Below are 25,855 nucleotides of genomic sequence, written 5' to 3' on the forward strand. Positions count from 1 at the left end.
TTTTGAAAAATCCACCGAATTTTTTGAAAATCTTTCGAATGCAGTTTATTACCACTGAAAATGCACCCTGCGTATGTTTTTGATTTTTCGGCAGTTTTATTGAAAATTCCTTAGGCACCACCCCATAGGGTGGCATGGTTTTGAAAATATTGTTGGGAATTATTTTTCTCCGAATTCCCCAGGCACCCCCTTCCCATGGCTTGAAAAATATAGTGGGGAATTATACCTATTCGAAATTCCGTACATTCTCCCTACACAGATTTGAAAAATGTGGGGAATTATCTTCATCTGAAATTCGCTAATCACACCCCCCATAGATTCAAAATTTTCGGGTATATTATCACTGCTCTAACCTATAAAAATTTTGTATCTACGATATCTCTAATCTATTGTTTTCATTTTCTCAGTTTGTCATCACTGTTCAAAACATACTTAGGGTTGTGTTAATGCATACCTACAACATATCAGAACAGATATGTTGGCTCAGCACTTCAGCACATCATGACACGAGGAATGAAGCTAGTAAATAACACTTCTCTTTATATCTTCGACATTAACCATGAAGGTTGCAAGAGACACGCAAATAATGCATCATAATCCATGTCATTCTGGTTAACGTTTACGTTGAAATGACACATTACTGTAGTTTTTTCATACCCAATTATAAAAAAATTAAATTGTGTATCTGCGTAGATACAGTTTTTGTATAGTAATTAGCGGAAAAGGGACAGTAAGTGCAAATATTTGAAAATTTCTTACCTTACTGTCAATCGAGTTTAACAGCGTGTTAATTATATAACAACATATACAGTGTTTACATTATATAAAAAAAGTCTAATAACAAGTGTGATTCGTATTACGCCATTGTGGGTTTTCCAATCAATCTCCCAGACCGTTTGCTCAATACATAAGTGTTATTTACGTTTTTAAGGCTCTAATTGTTAACAACTCCAAATAAAGCGCAGTATTAACACTAGAAGATCATAGCCGTCATTTTGACGGCTGTCCGATAAAGTTTATTGTATTAATTGGATTTTTTTTACTATTGATTTTTTTTAAAGATAATGATTTATTCCTGCAGAGACCACCGCCGTCAATTTGACGGTTGGGGCTACTAAGCTGAGTTTTTTTACAACCTTTTTTTTCCAAGTTTACAACATGTATTGAGTTCACCTTGCAAAATGAACTAATCTGTCCCTTTATTTCGGTATCCCATATAATTTATACTCGATCTGAACTTTGATTTTGTCTTTTTGGTGTCAGTTGTTAGTATTCAATCTCATGATGATCTCTAGTCACCAAATATTCGTTTCGTTTGTCTTTTTGTAGATTATATTCTACAAAATGTGCAACTAATTCAATAAAGTAAACAATTTTATTATTTATTGTTTTATTTATTTTATATAATAACAAAAATTACACTCACACCTGTTCAGCCGTCAATATGACGGTAGTGGTCTTAAGTATGGAGCCACTACCCGGTCGTTATAGTGTAGGTTACAATATAAAATTTCACTTCGCAAGTGTGTGGTATACAGGGTGTATCGGCAAGTACCCGACAAGCTTTAACCAGCTATTCCTTAGCACATTTGGAGTAAAAAATGTTATGGGCACTTTGCTGTCCGGTAACATTTTTTTTAATAAAAAATTTATTATTCATATTTTCACCACATGTCACCAATGTTTTATCCTTTGTCAAAGTTTGAAAACCCATCTGGCAATATTTTGTTGGAGTTTCGTTGAATAATGTACGTACGTACCTTTTACAATCACAACGAAATGGCACGGCACCATTCGTCTCATTTTTAACTATTATTATTTAGTGTGTACGAAAGAGCGAGGATACTCTTTGACACACTTGCTAATAACAGCTGTTGAACGCGAGAAACAACGCAAATGACAGTGACGGAGTGTGGAATTTTTATTTATTTTTTGTTTTTAATGGAAAAAAAATGTTACCGGACAGCAAAGCGCAAATAACATATTTTACTCCAAATGTGCTGAGGAATAGCTGGTTAAATTTTGTCGGGTACTTGCCGATACACCTTGTATAATAGGTTCAGAATTAATTCTGAATTTGAAATATGAGATCGAAAAATTTGACGTTAAATAAATTGGTCATAATGGTCTATTGGTTTAAGACGCCTATCCCTGAAAAACGAGATCATGTATTCGATTGATAATTGTGACCGTTATCTTTTTTTTCTGTGTTGATAGTGTTGTGTTCCCACTAACAGTTCTCCAACTCGTCGTGGAAGGAGATTTTAAATAATAAGTTCTTTGTGTTAAATTAGGGATTTATTAATACTTCGCGTATTACAATGGTGACTCAATAGTCGACCTAAATAGAAGCTGGCTAAATGAGATCTGAGCACACCAAATTTATCTGGGAGCATTCTAACTGGTCCTGGCGACTACTGGATACTAGCTGCCATCTTGCGGACTTCCAAGCAAGCTCTATGCACTGCCCTCTATGAGTGCATCTGTGAAGCTCTTACTTCCCAACAGATGACAAATTATTTTATAAGTTTCACATACAATACTTACAGTGCAAAATCATGAATACGGCTACTCGTCTTTTTTCACAAAACTTAAATTTGGATAAGACCCAAATACTTGACAAAAATTTATTTATTTGTGATATATAGGCCATCAAATAATTCAATTTTTCGTTATTCAAAATTTTTAGTGAGTAATTTCGAAAAAACTAATCTTACCCAAAGTTCTTTCTAAATATAAACTGTAAAAAATAAAACATAGTAAGAAATGCGTTTTTTGGGTTGAAATCTTAATTTTATGTACGACGTTTGTAGTTATGATTTAAGGAAATAATAATATTATAATTTATAATTAATTAAGAAGATAGTTTCATCATTTTGGTATATTTACATTGAACTTCTCTTTAATCGCTTTTAATATGTGTTTATCGTTTTTGATTGTTCTGATATTTTCGGATAGGCTGTTGAAGATTGATTTAATTAATGACCTATGTTTTTTTATTATTTAAAACATAAATGAAAAAAAGCAGCACAAATCACCATATATTTGCTACACCCTTAAATTTAAAACAATATTTTACTCTTTTTGGTCAAGTATTTCTGCCTCAAATCCAAATTTTTGTGTGAAAAAGGCCGCGTAGCTGTTCCTCTTAAGTAAAACAAACAATAAAAGTAAACAAGAAAAGAAACATACTAGAATAAACATGCACAAAACCAAGGTAGGAATTTACATTTGAAATTTGCTTATCCGGTCACAGATAGGTAAATATAAATTATGGATGATTACAAATAAAAGAAAAGAAAATGAGAGAAAAAAATATTAAGGAGTATAATTTCAGTTGTGAAGTAATTTATGTAATATTCTAAAACTAAAAAAATACATAATTCTTATATTTTCAGTATCTGTGATATCCTAGATAGTAGTTTAATACGTTAGTCATAGATGATACTGGTAACAATAAAGCTGTCGATAATGCAGGAATTGAGACTTGGATAAATACGATTGCGACCTTGAGATCAGGATCCTGAATCATTCCTACCGCCTGCTAATGAAGTGTAATGTTTTTAAAGTTCTCCCTTCGGGTTAAATTGAAATTGAATTAATATGTCACGTTGTGTCACTGAAACGACTCTACTCCTCTCCCGCGTAAAAGAAATCGCTGACTCTATTTTCTCACTTCGTGAAAATTAATGATTTCTCCCGTCTGATTTGCAACTTCTCGCGGTACATCAACCCTTCAATCTTATCGAATTAATATGTCACGTTGTGTCAATTTTTTGTTTCGACAGTGATTAATTCATTGAAGGATCCTTTTAATTGGTAGTGGTAACTTTGGTTCTTTTTAGATGAGGCGTGTTACATTCTGTATGGTTTTAAAATAAGACAATGACCGACTACCCTGATTTTAACTACCTTTTCCTACCTTGTTTGCTCGCCAGAACGTTTCCGGTTACTGCAGTCGTTGATATGCTAATATAATGGGACAATTAAATACAAGTAGGTACATGAAATTCTCTATAGACAATTCAATTCAAGATGCACAAGATTCTAGGTTAATGATTTGGCTATGGGTTGTTAGTTTTTTCTATGAGTAGGTATTTTTGGGAATAGCTGGAGACAAAAAATGTGTTGCTTTCGATTAGTCTCCGTCCTAATCCCATCCATCAACGTGACCAGCTCGAGAGCAGCCAAATTGATGGTCCAATCCCAACACCTCCAGAAATTAATTGAATATTGCTCAGCGACAGATGAAATAATGACATGTTTTGCCTCCTGCCGGAGGGTGATGAAGGTAGGATTCCTTTGAATTCTGATATGTGGGTTCTTGTTGGTAAATGATGATGTTGATAATGATGATGATTGATGAAGATTCATCTTATACCGTTAGGTACAAGGAGCTGCTCCGGTCCGGTGGCATGATAGCCCGATGTCAAGAACCATTTGGGTCACGTGGGTAGCGCGTGGTTTAGGTCGCGTCAACCTCCCCCAAATCGATGATGAGTTAAGCTTCGCCAGCATGCCGAAAGTTAGGAGTCCACTCTACTAACCTCAGACATAAACATATACTGAAGTGGTTTGCATCAGTAACGTCAGGAGTTCGGGAGTCCCGTGAACACCTCTCTGGTTTGCGCTAGTAAGAATAAGTTAGATCCAGCTCCAGTTTGTTCGCCTTCGCCTCTGCAGTCACGTTACTCCAAATAGCTCCTGGCTCCAGTCTATACAGCTTCTCGTTCCAGTAGAGGTAATGACACATGTTTATCATATGTGCAATACAGAACATACTTCAAGTCTTTCGTCCACACTCAAAATAGTCATGTCAATATTTAATTTGGATGAGGGCATCCATCCGACATAACGAATGTTTCCGGGACGGGAGATCTTACCCCACTTTAAAGTCATGGTCATTTGCTCTATCGTTTGTTACCCTCCGTTCGCTTCAAATATCAAAGAATGGTATAGAATGATATCCTCGACTTCTGGCGCTAAGGATCAAGGATACAAGAATCATCACGTCGTGAATCTGAAACCATCCGATCTCCGTCACCTCAAACGGTTTCAGTCAGAGTCAATTCCCAACCTAATTCTGGATGACTTCTCCTCCTATAGTGGGGTAAGTATTTATTGAATTTGTCAGGAAGTACGTCAGAAATCGCCGAAACAACTTCATATTCGTCACGATCCCTTCGTTTTGTCAGCGAGAAAATCCTCTCCATACGTCAGAAAAGAATAGCATAGCCATTATCCGCTTTGTTCCTTCGTCTACCAAGCTAACTCAAGTAGGAAAGTCCATTAGCAATCTTCGTTCCCTTTGATTGGAACTCCGTGAAAGCGTCCTCTCACCAGCTGAAAATACTCGAAACAGGGGTCTATCCAGGGTAACAGTCTTAGGCTGGTCCTCCAACACCTTCGACAGAAACCGATGCTTTTACGGGAATAACTCAACCACACCAAGAGCACGGGAAAGGCCGGCGCTGTTCTACTGTAATAGGCGCTACCTCGGTATTCAGGGTTATCGACTTTGCTAATACAAAAAGTTCCTATTAGGCAAGCCAATTACCAATTTCGATTCCTTCGCTTTTGTCGCTTTGATAAGATAGGACAGCCTACGGAAAATTCGTACACTTCGTCCCAAACCAAACTTATGTGAATGAAAATCTCACTTGATAGAATAAAGAAGCTAGACAGATGTGTTCTCTCGGCGGCTACCTTCTATCCGCTGTGTTAATTCCGCGAATAACTTTGATAATACCAAATATATTGGATGTCCAAGGAGAATACGATAACTTATTGTTAAATAACAGGTATTGAAGCATATAATTAACCATTCTATCCGTTACTATTCCGCCTATAGGTATCTGATTTTTTCGACTAATAACCGTTCGCCGGATTATAAAAACATCGCATAAGTACAATGGTTTATATTTTATAAATTTTTTACGCTAAATATAACTACTGGAGAATTATTTTAAATCATGTTAAATTGCGAAAAATAGTCTAACTCATAAATAATGCCTATTGTTGAATAATCTAAAGCGTTTTTAGAGTAACCGCTCTTCGTCCTTTTTGTAATGGCTAAGACCCGGTCGGCTTCTTCACAATGTGATTTATGGCTACCTTTTGTAAAAGGGTCCGGACTTAAAATTCTTCTGTTGAAGATTTTAACATAATTACCTATAGTATTCAAGTTAAATACCCTTACTTCAAAATACAATTGAATTATTTTGTTTACCCGTATTGGAGCGAATCTATTTCTCTAAGAAATGAGGGTTGATAATTAGATTATAATGAAACTTCATCTTAGTGCAATCCAAATAATTATAAGAAACAAACACAGTCACATGCAGTAAAATACCCATGCTGTTAGAAAAATCACACTTCCTACACTAAATGATTTTAGCCGTGTTCGTGTCCCGACGATAAATTCTTTGTTGGCGCGCCTCGTAGCTTTTAATCGCCTTGACTATATTACAACGTTGACCGATGCTGGCTATGCTTGACCGTCTCCCAAACGCTTTCAAAACCTGACTCCCTGAACCGCTCTTTCACCCTCGACTATCTTCCCCCGCTCTTCCACGCTGACTATCTCGACCGTCTCTTAGTTCTCCCCAATCTAGACTCCCGTCCAACTCTCGCGCTCCCCCCACCCCCAAATCAACTCCACCTTCTCCAAATGGCGAAATCTAATTTATGTTCTTCGAAATCTGAAACTTTTCGTGTGTTCAAGAACAGAATTGCACTAAAAAGACCACACATAGATTATAAGCACTAGAATCCGTCACATTAATTTAAATCGTTTCAAAACCAATAACTTGTTACTTCTCAAGTAAACTGTCCAATTCTTTGCAAAATAATGAAACCCGACTCCCCTCAGTCCAGTGGCGTGTCGGCCCACCAGCATTTTAGCTCGGCTCACAATTATCAACACGGTCTAGGATGTAGTAAATAATTATGATGTAATAGTTTTATTTTTAAATCTTCTTGCAGGATTTTAATTTAATTAGGCAACTTCCAAACTCGTCCTGATAAAATGTGATTTACCTCGCCAGTCACAATTATAATTCGTCTAAATCCTTAGAAAAATTACGTAACTATATTTAACGGCGTATTTCCTACTAAGGAAGGCACCTAGTAGCATTGCTTAACGGAGTTGAATTGTTTCTTATTGATCTTGTTAGGGTTTTTTTTTCTACCCGCCCCCACCTGGCAAATTCGCTACTACTGCACTGAACTAAATCTGAGAATTCAAAACACCATCCCGGAGGTCTCTGCTAAACGCAGGGCATGTTCCAAGTTTTTTTCTCTACCATCATAAATCTAAGCACTTGCTTTTAAAACAGCTATCCAACATCTGGTAAATCCCTATTTCGTGAGATCAACTGAAAAATTCTTTCTCACCATAATAAATCAATAAGGCTTAGGCTAGGCTTCTTTGATTGGTCGCATCTTAACTTTTGGCGTAGATAAAAAAAAACGACACGCCCCTTTTCCCTCTAGTTCTCACCATTTTTAACTAGATGTCACCTCCAACCACGATTTGATTGGAGAAACCAGAATTAATTAATTCCTACAATAAACGGAAAAAAATTATCCCAGGGCAAGTTCATCACAGAAGCCATCCTAACTCGTTGTAATCTATCACTAAATAAAAGTCCTAAGTAGTCCCAGGGAGTTTTTATTTAAAAAGTTTTTGAGACAGCCCAGAGTTACATCAGCCCTCATATATATAATGAGTTATATGTAGTACATAAATCTTAAGAACAATAATTTTATGTCACGTGAATTTTGAGCTTAATATCTCTAAATATCTAAATATTTCTGAATACAGGGTTTTCCAATAAGAGGTTTTATTTTGATATTCAATCGTGAAAGATCAATGATTTAGTTGCTTGTGTGGCACGTAGCGCCGTCTTGTTGAAAGTAAACGTTGTCCAAATCAATACCATGCGATTACGGCGGTAAAAAATCATTAATCATCTCTCAATAGCGCAATCAATTCACCGTAACTGTTGCTCCAGCCTCATTTTCGAAAAAGTTAAGTCCAATGACTCCGCCGGACCATAAACCGCACCAAACTGTCACACGTTGAGGATAGAGAGGCTTTTTAACAATAATTCTTGGGTTTTCCGAGCCTTAGATGCGACAATTTACTTGTTGACGAAGCCACCAAGGTGGAAATGGGCCTCATCACTCAAGATGATTTGCATTTCATTCACTCAAGCGAATTTTAATAATTTTAATGCGTTGTTGAAGCGTTTATCTTTTCATTTTTATTAATGACGTAGTTTCTACTTGTCAAATGTCAAAAAATGAAAGCATTAAAGTAACATCTACCGAAATAGCGAGCTATTCAAAATAACACCTCTTATTGGAAAACCCTGTAGTATAAAATAAAGTCGCCATCCGCATCTGTGTTTAGTTTGTGCGCTTATTTCTTCTAAACTACGCAATGGATTTTAATAAAAAATTTTCAATCACTTAGAAAATTTCTTTTGGAAGGTTTACATATATAATACAAGCATATTGTATTTATAAAAAGTAGAAAAAAATCGATGTTTTATAATCAAGTCGTAAAAATATTTTTTTGAGCACTTCATTGCTAACGCTGGCTAAACCTTATGATAACATCAAAATAATTTATTACGGAATTGTAAATCTTCAAAATGTCTACAGAAAAGTGTACAGTGGTGTATGTTTATCTCCTAAATATAACCAATATCTAAAGCTCAGAAACTTATAATAAAGATTATCCTCAACTACCAATCACAAGCAGTTCGGATGAAATCTTTAGGAAAATCTGTGTTATGGACATTAGGCAACTTTATGCCAAAAACATACTAACATACCTCTTCAAACACAAAACTACTTTTGACAATATCCAAACTGCTCGTGATACTAGAACCAAAGGACATAATTTCTTACAAATCCCTTTCGCTAAAACAATTTTTGGCCAGAGAAATTTTAGATATTTTGCAACAAGGCTATATAATGCTCTCCCACTAGCCATTAGACTGAACGATTTTTTTTTAAATATAAAACAGACATCAAGGCTTGGATCATCAGCCAAGACAGATCCACGATCAAAAATTTTATAAAAATCCCAACATAAGTATGTACTCCAACTAGATGCTGATTAACAAATTTATCATTTATTATTTTGTATCTTTTTCACAATGTCATTTAATGTAATGAAATATTTTATGTATCAAAAAATATGTAAACATTAATTCATGTATCAAATACGTCTGTCTCGACACAGGTTTATCCTAGTGAGACAGACATCGAAAAAAAAACCTGTAAAAAAACTTTATATTGATAATAAAAAAATTAAAAAAAAAAAAAAAAAAAAAAAAAAACCAGTAACGCCGCACAGAATCGTATTTGTACGATCTACGCGGCCAAAACTATGTTTATACTGAATTGGTATCTAAACAATGTAAATAAATTAAAAAACAATTTTTCACAATAATTATATATATATTCAAGATTATATACTTTATATATTTACAAAAAATCAAAAAAGTACAATTTTCGGTCTGTACAAAGGGAAATAACAATAAAAATGCTAGTTTATTGGCATTCTTCATCACTCTCCGATGAACTTTCTGATATATTGGGGTCTGCAGGTGCAAACATGGCCAAAGTTTCAGGTAAAAATGTTCCAGATTTCCTTTTTTTACAGTCCGCATGCTTTTTTTTTTTTTTTTTATAGTGAATACCTCACAAGAGTCCCAACTGCTCCCGTCTGGAGCCAGTGAGACTGTGGCATCCCCAATTGGGGGATGTTGTGAGGCTGAAGGTAAGTGGGGAAGGGAAAGAGGAAGGTGGGGAAGTACCTGGCTATTCAGATCTAGTCACTAAACACGGCTAAAGCCATTTGGAGCAACGTTTCAATTCTGAATGGTGGTCTTACACCAGGGCGATACTGGTAGTATCTTCCACTCTGGAACGTGCCGCAAATATACTATATATTATTTTAATTGATTAATTGTGAAATAACACAAATTAATCAAATAAAATTTATTTGCGCACGCCGGGTTCGAACCCGCGACCTTCGGAATGGCAGTCCAATGCGTTACCACTGGACTATGCCGGCCGTCAAATGCTACTTAGCATAGGATCAGAAGTAAGTAGAAGGCGATTAAAAATATCCTGATTACAGCTTTCCCTTGAAAATTTCCTCGCATAATCTTGGCGGTAACATCTAAAATGTTTGTTGCGATCTTCAGCTGCTTCCTCGGAAAGCTGTCCGATTGGTAATAATGCCTTTTCGATGATGACTGCGCCATGGACTAAAAGCTTGTGCATTGTTGGCGTCATAGGGTGCCAATCATATAGGTCCACATAAACGCGAGCAGTTTCTGAAGCATATTTTTCATACTTTACGGGATCAATTTTGAATCCGATTGAAATTGCTTGCAATATGACTTTTAGTCTGTAAATTAGCTCATAGCTGATGCCAGTTATTTTCGCAGCTAATTTGGGGTCCTCAAAGAACCTTCTGCTGGTATTGCCATCATTGGAATTGCCGAAATTGGACTTAGGCATATCTATTATTAGCCCTGTTTCATTGCGAAACCTTCTTTGTATCTCTTTCTTGGTTTGCTCTTCTAGGTCTTTCTCCTCCTTCGATTTCCTTTCCCTGTATTTTTGAACTTGGAGTTTATAGGCTAAATGCTCCTCTCACTTAAGTCTTCGAACGACTTGGATGGCCGACCTGGCCGTTTTTGTGTCTCAACTACAGGTATTTCAAAAGTACATTCTAGCGAAGATTGGTTGTATTTTAGAAAATTAGCTTCTTTATAATGAGCTTTGACCAACTTTTGTTTCAGTTCTGATTTTAAAAAGGCAAAACCACGTTTCAATTTAATAATTTGGTCTTCATTATAATTTTCACATGACAAAAGTTGATCTTTTAGATAGTTTAGATTTGCATCTAAACTAGGCAAATTTTCCTTCTTCATGCGGTCGAATAAGTATTGTCGAGTCACAATCTTTACTCCTGATGCACCCTCTGAACCTAAAACAAACATACATTAAGTTAAAAGACACTAACAAACATTTCCAATTTTATACGAAATTTCGCTACATATCTCTAACGCCTCAAAACTATATTTATCCGGAAGTTTCCGGACACGATTTTCATACTAGTTATAAGGAAAAGGATCAAATAACAACCTGTAATAATAACCATAGCCCGATCTACCCCTATACATGAACAAAAACACTAGTAAAGAAAAATATTGAAGGAAATCAGGGTACGAAAAAGACATTTTTTATAAGTTGAAATAATAATCTTGTTTTGTAGTTTACCATGATTTTTATAATGTAATTTGTAAGTTTCTTACCTTCTTCATTAGAATCCATCACTTTCAATTTGTAACAATAACTTGTTAACATAAAAAATAACTTGGGAAGTTCGTATAATAAAGCGCGTCGCCGAGAACAGATACGTGCACTAGGTGAAATGGTTCAATTCCGGCTGACACCACGGGTGCGCGGGGCGCAATACAAGGTAGAACAGGGACGGGTTCTGTTCACGGGTTAGTCCTTTGTTCGGGGAACCGGTTTTTATGAATAGTATTGTTATTTTGAGATTGGGACTTTTGGCCGCGTAGATCGTGCAAATACGACTCTGTGCGCCGGGTACACTTTAGCTAGTTATCAATAAAAATCTAATTTACTTATCTGTAATTCACATGAATTATTTTATTTCCAGGAAGTAGCCCTGGTAGGCGAATTCAGCGTGAGGGACGCAATATTCTTCTTCGGCCGCATCTACGGCATGCCTGACTCCAGAATCCTGGAGCGTTTCCACTCCCTCAGCGTCCTGCTCGACCTGCCTCCGGAAGGACGATTGCTAAAGAATCTGAGCGGAGGTCAGCAGAGAAGGGTTTCCTTCGCGGCGGCGCTGGTGCATGAACCCGAATTGCTGATCCTTGATGAACCGACTGTTGGCTTAGATCCGGTCTTGAGAGACAGGTAACATTTTTGAAATTATTTATTTAAAATTTATTATTTAAATTTATATATTTATAAAATCTATAGAATTACATAGAACTTTAGCATACGGGGTATTAATTTGGCAAATAATATGACAAAAAGACATCCGTATTATTATCAATCCACATTCAAAAATTTGGGATAGGAACACCTAAAACTATTTGCGTTTCTGGAAAAACGAGAGAAAAATTCGGATTCACAAGATTGTCCATCCTCTAAGATATTTCAGGTCAAAGGTTAGATGATATGTCTGGAACCCACATTATAATATACATGTACAATCTGTTTAAAGAATACACAAATAAATTCTTACATTTTATAAATTTTTAAATTGGTAATCCAGCAATTATGTTGAAGTACAACACTCTGTTAAATTATATGAATATGCTCAAATTGTCAGACAGAACAATTTTCACTGACTTGGTATTTCTATATAAAATTATAAATCATTTAGTTGATAGTCCGGTATTGCTAGAATTGATAAACTACTGGATTCCACTACGTTATACTAGAAGTCAGGATCAGGATCAGTACGGAAATTCTGGGACTATCTACCATATGTATTTCTCTTTGCCCAGAACACTAATGGAGGAAAACAATTATACCAAGTCAGTGGATATCTTCAATTTATCTTTAAACAAATATAAAATGTTGTTAATGAAGCACTTCAGTTATGTACGATAAATAATGTATTTTTACTAATATTTATATGTAAAAGCCACGAAAAAGGGTGTTTATCAATAAATAAATCAATAATACAATGAAAAGGTTCACACCTTCAACATTACATAAATTCATAGAGATTTTGGTAGATTTCCTGTCATAAATATCACAATACATTCGTTTCTCATGTATATGCACCATATTTGGTGCTGGGAAAATTAATTATGATGTTAGTTAAGTTCATTGTTTTAAAACATTGCATAACCTTCGTAATAATGGCATTTGTTTTTATATTCGTAAAACCTCAAATTGTAATATTTTATTATTGAAGACAATATTATCAATCCCTAAACGAATATTTGAAACAGGAAAATCAAAAAAAGATACGGTCACATCTAGGACTCGAACCCAGGATCCTTGCCTTGCCGGGGCACCGCTCTACCAACTGAGCTAATGGGACTCTATCTCCTTTGGTAATATTTAACTGGATCATACTTCGAACAAGAACTATCGACATTGCCTTCATTTCTCTCACCGCACATTTTTATTAACTGACATATCTATGTATGATCGCAAGAATCAACTCGAACTAAATGGAATCTAGACAGTGTCTTAGATAAATATATATATTATTTTTATTTTTATGTGCGACATCTATTGAATTTATTTGCGACTTTATATAGTCCTAGATGCGACCGTATCTTTTTCTGTTTCAAATTTTCGTTTAAGAATCGCTAAAATAGCTAACATCTAACAGCGCTCTTAAGTTTTTTACTAGCGCCGTTTAGCTCCCGGGGTAGGCGATAATTAATTAAACTTACCAAATTATTTTGATGTGAGATAAATACGTTCAATGAAGTAGAGAGTGGATTGACGGAAAAGTTGATAATAATAAACAAAAATACAATGATAAATACATGACCTGAAGCTAATCAAATATGTATTGACTGAGATCATTTACTTATTCGAGATAACAGAAAACAACGTAAGAGAAGATTTTTTTATAATAGTATATGATTCGAGGCCAGGACATAGAGGTATTGAGGACAACGAGCGGGCTGACGTACTAGCAAGGAAAGGGGCGAAAGCACCACTTGTAGGATCCGAGCCGGCCGTGGGAGTGGCAGCTTGCCACACAAAATTAAATATTGATAGGTGGGTCAAATCCCAGCACCGCAAAGAATGGGAGAGGGCACCTGGAATGAGATAGGACCAGACCCTAGACCAGAGGTTCCCAAAGTGGTCTATATGGACCCCCAGGGGTCGATATCGGCTTTCTGGGGGTCCATGTCAGCGAGAAAAAAATTTAGGGGTCCATAAGATTCAAATGGGGGTACATACGAGCCGACCCCCATTTACCTCAAGCCAACATTTAGGAGTTCCGTAAATGACACAATACACCTAACACAAATAACACAGTTTGTGTAATACTAATAATAGACTGAGAAATTACTTATTTGATATTTGTATTTTTATATTTCGTAAAGTTGTTTATTGAGGTATATAAACAGAGATATAAGTTCCTTTTCTCGTCATAATTAATATATTGAATCAAAACATTGCACATCAGAAGCCGCGAATTTTCCCAGATCCCCAACTTGTTTTTGAAAAACGTTCAGGGTAACGTTTATCAACATTTAAATGTACTTCACACAGATTTAAAAACTAAGTTTGAGGACATTTTGACAATGGAAATGGAACGTCGAAGAATCGGAAATCATGTGACAAGAAGAAATGATCGGAATAAGCACTGACAAAGAACTTATGGGGCAGTTCTGTAGGGCTAGCTACAGAAAGAAATTCCCGTTGCTTATCCTGCTTCATTTTAATTTGATGTAATACCTCACAAGGGTGCCCCTGTCTGCACAATGCAAAGACAGAGGAACTATACCGCCACCCGGTTGTTGGGCAGGCAAGGGAAGGGAATCTTTTTACGAAAAAATAAACTATTATCACATGGGACGTTAATAGTTTTAGGAAAATTCAATATTCGGCAGGTAGGGGGTCTACGGAAAAAAAAATTGGCAAGTGGTCTAAAGGGGCAAAAAAGTTTGGGAACCTCTGCCCTAGACGAACCAAGAAACTACTCGATATGGACAGAAACATGCTGATGGAACTGGTAGGACTACTAACGGGATACTGCCATCTCAGGAGACACATGCAGATGTTGGGAGTAGAAAACACCAATAGATGCAGGAAATGTGAAGAGGATGAAGAGACTGAGATGAAGGACTGGGTTGTTGTTAAAGGAATGAGGTAAAATGGAAGATAGAGCACAATGGGCCTATGGCCTAAGTGCTCACGGGAACTACGTGTAACCCGTCTCCGCTTTAAAAAAATATATAAGAGTTGAGGTGTGTATGGCAAGATAGATATGTGTTCATCCTTTCTGCCTACCCCAACGAAAAAAAGGTTTCATAGCTAGTTAATTACCGACGTACCGACTGCCAGAGGCTCTGGTTTTAATGAGAGTTCGCTAATATAATCAAATATTTTTTGGTACTTAATATTTTTTAATTTTAAATTAGTAAGCTTGTAAAGCTATTACGATGGATGCATCAAAGTTTGTTATTAATGTTATTCAGTTTTTTGTTGAAAAGGAATCCTTTTTAAAATAAACCCATATAGGAGCATAATGCGATGTGATATGTATAGAATTTAATTTTTTATTTTATTTGAGACACAAACAGGACATTTCAAGTACATTTTTGTGGTTAGTATAAAATAAATTTACAAACAAATATAAATGTCCCTAGACTAATGTGTCTGCAGCAATCACATTTGCACATTCACTGAAGGAAAAAAAATATCAGTGTTTTTTACACAAAGCTTAAAATTACAAGATATAATAATTTTAAAAATATGCTTTAATAGAAAATATCAAAACCATCAAAAATCAACAACCAATATTTGTTTATTATTTTTTTAGGTACAGAAATCGTGGAGATATCTCTTGAAACAAGTTATATTATTTACGAAAATATCTAAGCAGGCATGTGTTTTAGAAATATTGTTGTATGATCGAGACATTCTAGACATAGGAATAAATATTCAGTATTATTGGCAAAAATTTCGGTCCAAAATATGTTAAGGTTTCTAGTGAATTTGGGCCTGGCGTTTAACTTGATGAGATGGACTATGTTACTATCTACTTGATTATTCACAATTTTGTAAAGCATTAAGAGGTCATTTATGTTTCATCTTTTAACTAGACTCTCTAATTTGAAATATGTAAGTCTTTGTTCGTAACCGTCTAGTAGATGGTAGACACCTGATCGATAAGACAAAATCCATGTAAATTTTAATTTTCAAGTGTACTTAGTGCAATTCAGTCTACCATCCATCGCTTAGTAATTTGCACTTACAATTTATAGACAAGTCAAAAGTATCACGTAATAAAATTATTTCAACGATGATTGTTATTGTTTTAAAAACTTACCCGTGTTACTATTTTAAAAATACTGCATTTTAAATGCCAACTACCCGAACCCAGTGAAACTATTACATTGTTAGAATTGGGGAATATTAAGTGACTTAAAGAAGTGGAGAAAAGAAATATATAAAAAAGGTGACGGTGGCGATGAACTTGGCTTACCAGACTGATCACCAAGTGCAGCAAAAGCTATTTAAAAATGTAAAAAACATAACTATCTACATAAAATATTTATTTTATTTTATTTTACTATGCTCTCTCTCTAGGTTTATAACTCATAATCTCTGAACTCATAGTCAATCAGATAACCACTCTTCTACACAGGACGTCGTGTTTTTTTTTAACATTACAAAACGTATTTTTTTATATTTTCGTTAGTTTTCTACTGAAAGATTTATTTTAAAAAATTTCGAATATTACTTACGTAGTTCTACTGTAATAGTTTTCCCTATCGATGGTATTATGTGTATTATTTTCCGTAAAGATTCAAGAATCACGCGCTTTGACGTGCAAACTCAACTTAATTACGTTCAATATCCGACAAGGATACAATTTTATTTTCTTCCTAATTGTAGTAGATACAAATGAATCTGAGAAAACAAATATTATTTCCACGTGTCATTTCAATAGCCAACATGAATAATCATTTCACTTCTCTTGAAATTTAAAAAACACCGACGTTCAAACATATCTACATCATTTATTGTCTGCTCATTTTTTAAAACAGAACTTTTTGTGTCCTCAATTAATAGATATGTGATGAAAAAAATCCTCATGTAATAATTTATTTGCTATGAAAATTAACACATTTATATTCTTCGATTCTTGATTTACCTACCACTTTTATATCCTGTAAAGCGATGATGTATTGCGTATTTCTAAAACATGTAAAAAAATTCACAAAAGAATTTTTTAATTCATTATTATGGCTAATGGCATATTTTTTATGGCTGAATAAATATTGAAACACATCGCTTTTAGTATCCGTATACAATATTGGATATTTGAAATGGGACAAAATTTGTGTCTTCTGTGAAATAATTGGTATAATTTGTGTCTTCTATGAAATAATTGGTATAATTTGTGTCTTATGTGAAATTATTGGTATAATTTGTGTCTTCTGTGAAATAATTGATATAATTTAAAAGCATTTTAATCTTACTTTTTAGCATTTCGATGAAATATTATTTTCTTAGTTCTTGTATATAATATAAATCGTGTACGACTACCGTAATACGGGCATGAGCCTAATATGATAATTGAGAAAATCACGAAAAATTGAAATTTGTCAAATTTATTGATGTTAATATAAAAAAAAACTATTGCTCTAAGTTGCATTCCATACAAAACAGATTACGAAATTTAAATGGGATGGCGATTTAAGATAGATCGCGTGATAAATGGTCAAGTACCAGAAGGTACTAAGTCAGTGACACATTTTTAACCACTCAAATTCATACGGAAGGCCCTTCTAGTTTTCTTCTTAATTCTATGCTTGTTGATGTATAAATATACATGATGTACATTTATACACAGTATTTTGTTTTGTACAAAAAAAAATTCATCATTGAATCACTACTTCTATGTAGTTATAACTTCATGTAATTTTTATAATATTACGTAGATACTTATATCTCTTGTAAAAATGATTGGAGAAAATGAAAATAAAATGAAAGTATCTATGGAAGATTTAAGAAACATACATGATGTATACATTTATATACAGTATTTTATTTTATTCAAAAAACTTTCATCATTGAATCATGACTTCTATGTATTTATAACTCCATGGAATTTTGTATTTAAACCTTGCTTGCTTTAACTATACTTATAAGTAAATTATAATTAGTATTTTATAACTTTAAAAAGTTGAAATTGATCCTTTAAAATGATAATTTCTGGTTACATTACCAACACAAAGGCAATGCCTTTGTGGTTTCCCATTTGCATACTTACTTTAACTTAGGTATTATATTTTATAGGCATGATTTTTTTAATATTACGTAGATACTTACATCTCTTGAAAAATTGATTGGAAAATTGAAAATAAAATTAAAGTATTTATGGAAGATCTAAGAAACATAATTTTTTGGACGCATGTATCTGCAAAATTTATTTAGCGATATATTTTATTCACAGCAAAAATAGCATAGCAAAAATTGTATCCTCTTTCGATTTTTATCGGCAAAGTTACATTAGTATGCAAAGCCTTCGATTATAAAATATTCGAATTTAAAGAGCAGCTAGGACAGAAATAGAATAAAAATTCCTGTGTCAGTACTGGGTACATTCAATATCGACGTCTACAATATTCTACATTTCATCTCCTGAACCAATGTAAATTTATTGTGATTTTTTTATGATGTGGGTAAGAGGAAGGTGTGAAAGTTCCTAGCTATTCACATATAGTTACCAAACACGGCTTAAGCCTTTTCAAGCAATTTTTAAATTTTTAATGGTAGTCTTTTATCAGGGCGAGACTGAGAGTACCTTCCCACTCTGGGGACTAATTTATATTATTGCAAATGAATTAAATGTGAAACACAAATTAATTAAATAAAATTAACATGCGCATGCCGGGATTTGAACCAGTGACCTCAGGGTTATTAGTTGAGGGCCTTCCACGGAGACAGTCGTCATATTATTGAAGAGTCACTAATCATAATAAGAAAAATTAGAATTTTTTTTTCAATAATTTTCATCTGGGTACCGCGCAAGAGACCCATCAGTCCAGAGCCAATGGGACTATAGTATCCCTAATATATATTACTATATTACACTCCTTTATTCCCAGGGGCTCTAGCACAATCGATCGAAAAAACCCTTTATCTAAACAGTGTTGACTAAATCCATCATCTATGGTTATTCATTATTGTGCAGCATTAGGAAAAATGTGCGAACAATCGTGGTCATAAATTGATATAAAATGTTTCAACAGCCGGTAGATAGACAAAATCTGCCTAATTAACTATCCCGCAGCCAAGTGCGGGAGTAGGTAGTACCCAAAATTACTATCCTCCTTATATTAGCTTAAATACTTGACATTTCATTTTAGTATTTTACGAATTTCTGCGCAAATACATAAGTTACCATTAATAATTCACTGAATAATTGGGATTTCTATAGTTTAAAAACTCATAAGACAGAAACATGCATGGGGTCGTCGGAAGACTCACTTGGTTACAGACATTTTGTTTGGCATATTGGCCTGTCAAGAGTTAAGCGCGGCCTTTTGGCCGTCACTGAGAATGCGCAACTTTTTTGTAAAAAATGTCATTCGTTGTGCAAAATTTGTATCTTAACTGAAGCAGACAAGAAGATCGAAGAATTGAAAGACGTCTTGCACGCACGTTCTTCTATAAGAATATCACGAGTTACGGTTCAATACCAAATTGACAGACAGTATATTTTAAAGGAAGAGTTTTACAAATTGACATTGTCAATTTATTCGTATATACGTAGCCGTTTGACGTTTAGGAATGTCTATCCGCAGGCAATACCCATCGGTGTTGTCATCTTAGGGCGCTGTCATATTTATTCCGTTGTCAAATAGCTTGGTTATACTCTTAACGAGTGCATCAAAGTACCATGGGTACCTTTATAAGAAATGCATAAAAATATTAGATATTTTTAATGCTTTTGAGAAGGTTTTTGAATAAAGTATGTGCAATCATCAAATAAACACAAATCTTCAATAGACACTACCATAATAAGCCATTCGTTATAAGAACAGGCTGTGTTATTTCATAATAGGCTGTGGAAATATTCCTTCGAATACAAAAGCTTAATTTAATATGCATAAATAATGCAATCGTACTTATATCATATAAGAATAAAAAGAATTCTGTTTACTCAACTAATTGCGATAATTTGCAATATTCTGCATTCTACAGTCAAGTAAACAAATGGAATGAATTCATAATCATATTCGCCGAAGGAGAACGCTAACACCAAATGATAAACTAAAAAAATAATATTTGTATCACAAATATATCAACTTACCCATACATAAGACAAGACCACAACTAATATACGTGATTGTATTCGGTGATAACATTACAATTCCGAATCGAACTGATCTGCAGGCAGTACGAAGTCAAGCTCTCAAATTTTCACTCATGTCATGAACATCTATTCAGTTTCCGGTATTCTTCCAATCACAATCCTTTACAAATATGAAATCATTACCACCACCCTACAAATTACCCAACAATCAACCCACACTAAAATCAAACCACTTTAAAATCAAGAAAAAAAGTGATGTAAAAAAATATATATATATAATATGTTTAACCTAGTTTTAGTTTCTTCACTTTTAATCACTTTATATCACCGTTTAAATGTGTGTTGAATTGTCATTTTGAGGAGTTATCATAGTAACTTGTAAAATATGGTATGAAATCTCTGAATTATATTGCCTACACACTATTGCAGATATGCATAAAATAATGAAAAATTTCGCAAGTATATTTCAAGATTCAATTCATTTCAAGAATATTTTTAAGTACATTTAAAAATGAAAAAAAAAATCTGGTCTATTTTCTCATTTTATTTTCTCTATATTTGTAATTATCCATATTTAATTTTTTCCCATGTATGAGAACCTTTGTGTAAATTCTCACCTAGGATTTTTTCCTATATGTATATTATATTTATTTGTTTCTTTTTTTTTCTCTTGTTGTTTGTTCTACTTAACCTATCTTTTTATTTTTGTACGTAAAACATGACATCAAAATAAATATGTGAAAAATATATTTCTTCTACTTTATTTATTGTAAATTGCTCCCGTCGAAATGTTAGATTTATAACTCATAAATAAAATATTTGATAAACTCACGCAGCAGTTTTAAAGAAGATACAAATCACACATCACCCAAAAGGGGGTCACTATTGTCCCCCATAATATATCGCATTTATTATTTATTTACTTATTATAAACGCCCTGTTGGGCTTTTACATATATGTATACATAACATGATATACTGCATGATACAGACACACAGGAATTTTTTCAAGTTTAGCTAATTATATGCATAACAATGCTCATTTTACCACCATATTCGCCTTCTTTTTTTTAATTATTGGGATACAACGTGATGGAGGGAGGGTAATTTCGTCGAAATTCAATAAATATTTTTTTAACTCTTGACAGGCCAAGATGCCAAGCAAAACGTCTATAACCAAGTGGGTCTTCCGACGACCCCATGCAGTTTTCTGTCCTATGTGATTTTAAACTATGGAAATTCCAATTATTAATGGTAACTTATGTATTTGCGCAGAAGTACGTAAAATACTAAAATGATTAGTCAAGTATTTAAGCTAATACGTAAAAGAAGGATAGTAATTTTGGGTGCTACCTAATCCCCCACTTGGCTGCGGGATTGTTAATATCTTTAAAAAACATGACGGGATATTTTTTTTTAATGCAGATCGAGTACCGAATATTTTATCAAGGATTACATGAATTTATTGTAGAGTATGTGATTAACAAAAGATTTAGATATCTTACAAAAATTACGTTTGGGGGATGTGTTTAACCCTCCTTCGGTGCGGGCAGGTTTAAGTAAGTATATTAAGTCGGTTTTATATTTTTTATACCCGTGATCTGGAAACAACTTCATGTTTCTCGTTTATTTATTTTGTTTCTAACGAATAACCTGACAATATCTCGTAATGAAAAATATTCCTTGTGCAATGATGGAGGATTTAGCTAGCGGGTAATTGAACCCACATAGCCAACAGGCGGTCCAACAATTTAAACTAGATCATATACCTATGCATTTCTTTTCGCTTCACAACAATCCCCAAATGTGGTTGCCATAGTCCCACTGGCTTCAGTGTGATACAAAAAATAAACACATCAAAAAATGATTACCAACAGCCAACGTCATTTAAAGATTACAAAATGATCGCAAACAAAGAATGAAGGTCAAATCAATTGTTATGTAATTTTGATGCAATTTGGTCAAAATTGTATGAAAAAATTCTTAGACAATGATTCCGTTAAGTTATTATAGTACCTACACTAATTACTTTTTGACGAGTTGTAAACAGAAAACCACAAAAAACTTGAAAAACATCACGAAGTTTTTGTGTTATTTAAACGTAGGATGTAGGCAAAATGACTTCGCAATCTTCAAACGAGTTTTCGTCAACGCGATTTTGACAACTGGTGGCAGTTCTGACTATTCAGACCTGGTCACAAATTGTAGTCACAGACATTTAAAACAACGCCAACGGCTCGATTCTGAATGATTATCCCTCATTCGCAAGGTTTGGAGAAGGTTTGGAAATTCTTGGCTATTCATATTTGGTCACTAAACATGAATATTTTTATTTATTTTTCGTTATAAACACCTGCTTAACTGCTATCAGTTACAGTACAAATATTGATATTGGTATTGACATATTGATATATACGCATTCAATCATGATATTTATTATGAAAAGAACACGTGTTCTCGATTTATTCTGAATGATTAAAATTTTATCTGGAAATTGGCATGTTATCACTTATTTAACAGGATCATTTTCTTCGTGCAGCAATCCTTGGAGAATAGCTCAAGGTGGGCATATTCGCCAATGGCATACTATGGTATCCCCGATTGGGGTATATTGTTAGGCTGAAGGTAGAAAGGAGGTGAAGGAGATGGGAAAGAGGAAGGTGGGGAAGTATCTGGCTATTCAGATCTGGTCACTAAACACGGACAAAGCCATTTCAAGCAACATTTCATTTCTAAATGGTGGTCTTACACAAGGGCGATACTAAGATAATCTTCCACTCTGGAACTTGCCTCAAATACACTATATATTATTTTATTTTTGTAAATTGTGAAGTAAAACACATTAATCAAATAAATAAAACTACAGATGCTATTGCTTATTGCGGTATTTTAAGTAGGTACATAGTTATCTATGTCCTAATACAATCCTTATATACATATACATATAATTATTGTATCTTCCAGAATGCGACTATTACATATTGCTCAGTAAAATTTAACCTTCAGGCCAGTTCTCACAGTTCGTATTTTTAAAGATAGTGTAGCTTCCCACATTTGCACATTCGACCCTACAATAAAACAATTCATTGGCCTGGTATTTTTATAAAGATATTGTCTTGTTTGTGTATCATTTATGATTTAAGAATTAGTGACATTTTATTTCAAGCAGCGGCAGCTTTCAAATAGGGCTGTTCGCTTTATATTTTATGATCACCCTAGTTAAACCATTAAGCCTAAAAATATTTGCCAATACCTTTCCCACCCCTGTCCCATAGTAATAAAAACCCCAAATAAAGTTTCATCTCCCTTAAAATAATTCCTTTAAAATATTTGTATTGTTTAAGTCACGTTTGTATCATTAAGAATAGTTAAGTGCATTTTATTTATGTTAAGAATGTTGTTTGCCAACGAGCGGGTGGAACATCTTTATTTTGGTAAAATGTCCTTCAGAATTTAGTTTAAATACAGATACCTCCCAGAAAAAGGACAGCATTAGAGTGTTGCTATAACTGGTAGGTACAGACGTACCTAGGCAGTCAGTCGTGAGATAATTACTAGGTTTATGTAAACCTAGGGAAAACTGAAGAATAGAGGAAACTAGACCTTTATTTCTTTCAGTTTAAGTTTTAGCAGAGGAAAATAAGATCCTCTGCAATTATATTGTGAATTAATAAATTTATATGTCAAAAAGAAGAAGTGTTTTCCTGCATTCCATCTGACTGCGTGTTCTCGTACCACGATAGCAGAAACATATGGTCCTTCGAGCCGCATCGGGAACAGCAGCATCATGGAAGCGGGACAACACTCAAAGACGTCATCTGTCTGCGGCAGCAAGGCGGGAACCAGCAGCAGCTGGACGGAGGCTCAAATAAAAGCTTCAGAAACCAAGGTGCACATCACGAGACAAAAGGCCCGCCTACTTACGGAGATGGCCGAAGCAAAGATGGCCGCTTCCGAAGCAAAGATGGCTGCAGCAATGTCAATATTGGATGCAGAGGAGCAACATGCGGCGCTCGTTTTAGAAGCTGCATCAAGGACTTCGCAACGGACTCTCGAGGATAGAGTCAATGACTGGGTGGACCAGTCACATCACAGTTCATCATCAGAACTTGGAGATCACGATGAACAACCTCTTCGAGTTCAAATGGAGCAGCAACAGGAACTGCTCCATGATGGGCGGTTATCACTACAACCGCCCACAAGAACTGCACAGCAACAGTCCTTGGCAGGGCAGACTCTCCCGTCGCAAATGGAGCCTCGGGTAAAGCAGGCTCATCCGCTGCAATTGGAACAGCGGTTGGAGCAGCACAAGGGTGGGCGGTACGCATTACTCCCACCAAAAGGATCATCAGAGCAGCAGCCCTTGGCAGGGCAGACTCTCCCATCGCAATTGGAGCCTGGGACAGAGCAGGCTCTTCCGCTGCACTTGGGACAGCGGTTGGAGCAGCAGCAGCAGGGCGGGCGGTACGAGCTACTCCCACCCAGAGGAACATCACATCAGCAGCCCTTGGTAGGGCAATCTCTTCAGCTGCAGTTGACGCAGCATCAGCAGCCAAGCAGTAGCTGCTGTGAGCTGCCTACATCAGAGCAGCCATTCAACTTAGCAGAGCAACGCGACGGGCAACAGTGGCCAGAGTCGCAGGGCCGATTCCAGGGACCAACACCTGCTATAACTGAAGACCGTCTCGCGGAATCAATTGGTAAGGCAATGTCTTTATATAATACCAGGCCCAAAGTCAATGATCTTCCCACATTTAACGGCAATCCAATTGAATGGATTGCGTTCAAATCAATATACCATCATACCACAGACTTCTTAAAAGTATCTGACAGCGAAAATTTATATAGATTACAAAAAGCGTTAAAAGGAGAGGCGCGTGACGCGGTTTCTTCCCTTCTTATAATTTTTGGCGCAAAATCATCACCTTGTTCGGCGCAATTCGTAAAAAATAAAAACGCGGATCAATTTTTATCTCAGTATCCCCAGGCCGTCAAAGCAATAAAAACAAAACATTACATGAACGACTATTTAGATAGTGTAAATTCAGTAGAAAGTGCGAAGAAATTAATACTAGATATTACATACATACATGCTCAAGGCGGGTTTAAGGGTGGAGGTGAATGCGAAATTACCTACTACAACCATTTAGTCAGTCATTAAGATATACATTTTTTACGGAATTTATAGTTTTAATACATTACCTATTACACAATTTTTAGTCATAAGATTTACATTTTTTACGGGATTTCTAGTTTTAATACATTACCTACTACACAATTTTTAGTCATAAGATTTACATTTTTTACGGAATTTCTAGTTTTAAGACATTACCTACTACACAATTTTTAGTCATAAGATTTACATATTCCACGGAATTTTTAGTTTTAAGAGTAGCATAAATATTTGTATTTTAGACATTTTAATAAATTTAACTGGTAATTTTCGTAGACATGCAGTATGTACCTAATAAAGATAACAGTCGCATTCTTAGCCTATTTTGTGAAGTACTTCACGGGAGGAGGTATGTATCTTCCAGAATGCGACTATTACATATTGCTCAGTAAAATTTAACCTTCAGGCCAGTTCTCACAGTTCGTATTTTTAAAGATAGTGTAGCTTCCCACATTTGCACATTCGACCCTACAATAAAACAATTCATTGGCCTGGTATTTTTATAAAGATATTGTCTTGTTTGTGTATCATTTATGATTTAAGAATTAGTGACATTTTATTTCAAGCAGCGGCAGCTTTCAA

The 25,855-nt window shown here is 34.8% G+C and overlaps 1 protein-coding gene across 3 annotated transcripts in view; it reads left to right on the plus strand.

The window, feature by feature from the left end:
- Positions 1-25,855, plus strand: part of LOC149411655 (ABC transporter G family member 20) — a 177,762-nt gene that overhangs the window by 93,654 nt on the left and 58,253 nt on the right. For all 3 annotated transcript variants that reach the window (XM_089646950.1, XM_089646951.1, XM_089646952.1), the window contains one exon: positions 11,717-11,979. In XM_089646950.1, coding sequence (XP_089503076.1) covers positions 11,717-11,979 — 263 coding nt within the window. The remainder of the gene's footprint in view (positions 1-11,716; positions 11,980-25,855) is intronic.

Source organism: Hesperophylax consimilis, chromosome 25, assembly GCF_061612785.1.
Source record: "Hesperophylax consimilis isolate HC1 chromosome 25, BYU_Hcon_1.0, whole genome shotgun sequence".
Classification (NCBI taxonomy): domain Eukaryota; kingdom Metazoa; phylum Arthropoda; class Insecta; order Trichoptera; family Limnephilidae; genus Hesperophylax; species Hesperophylax consimilis.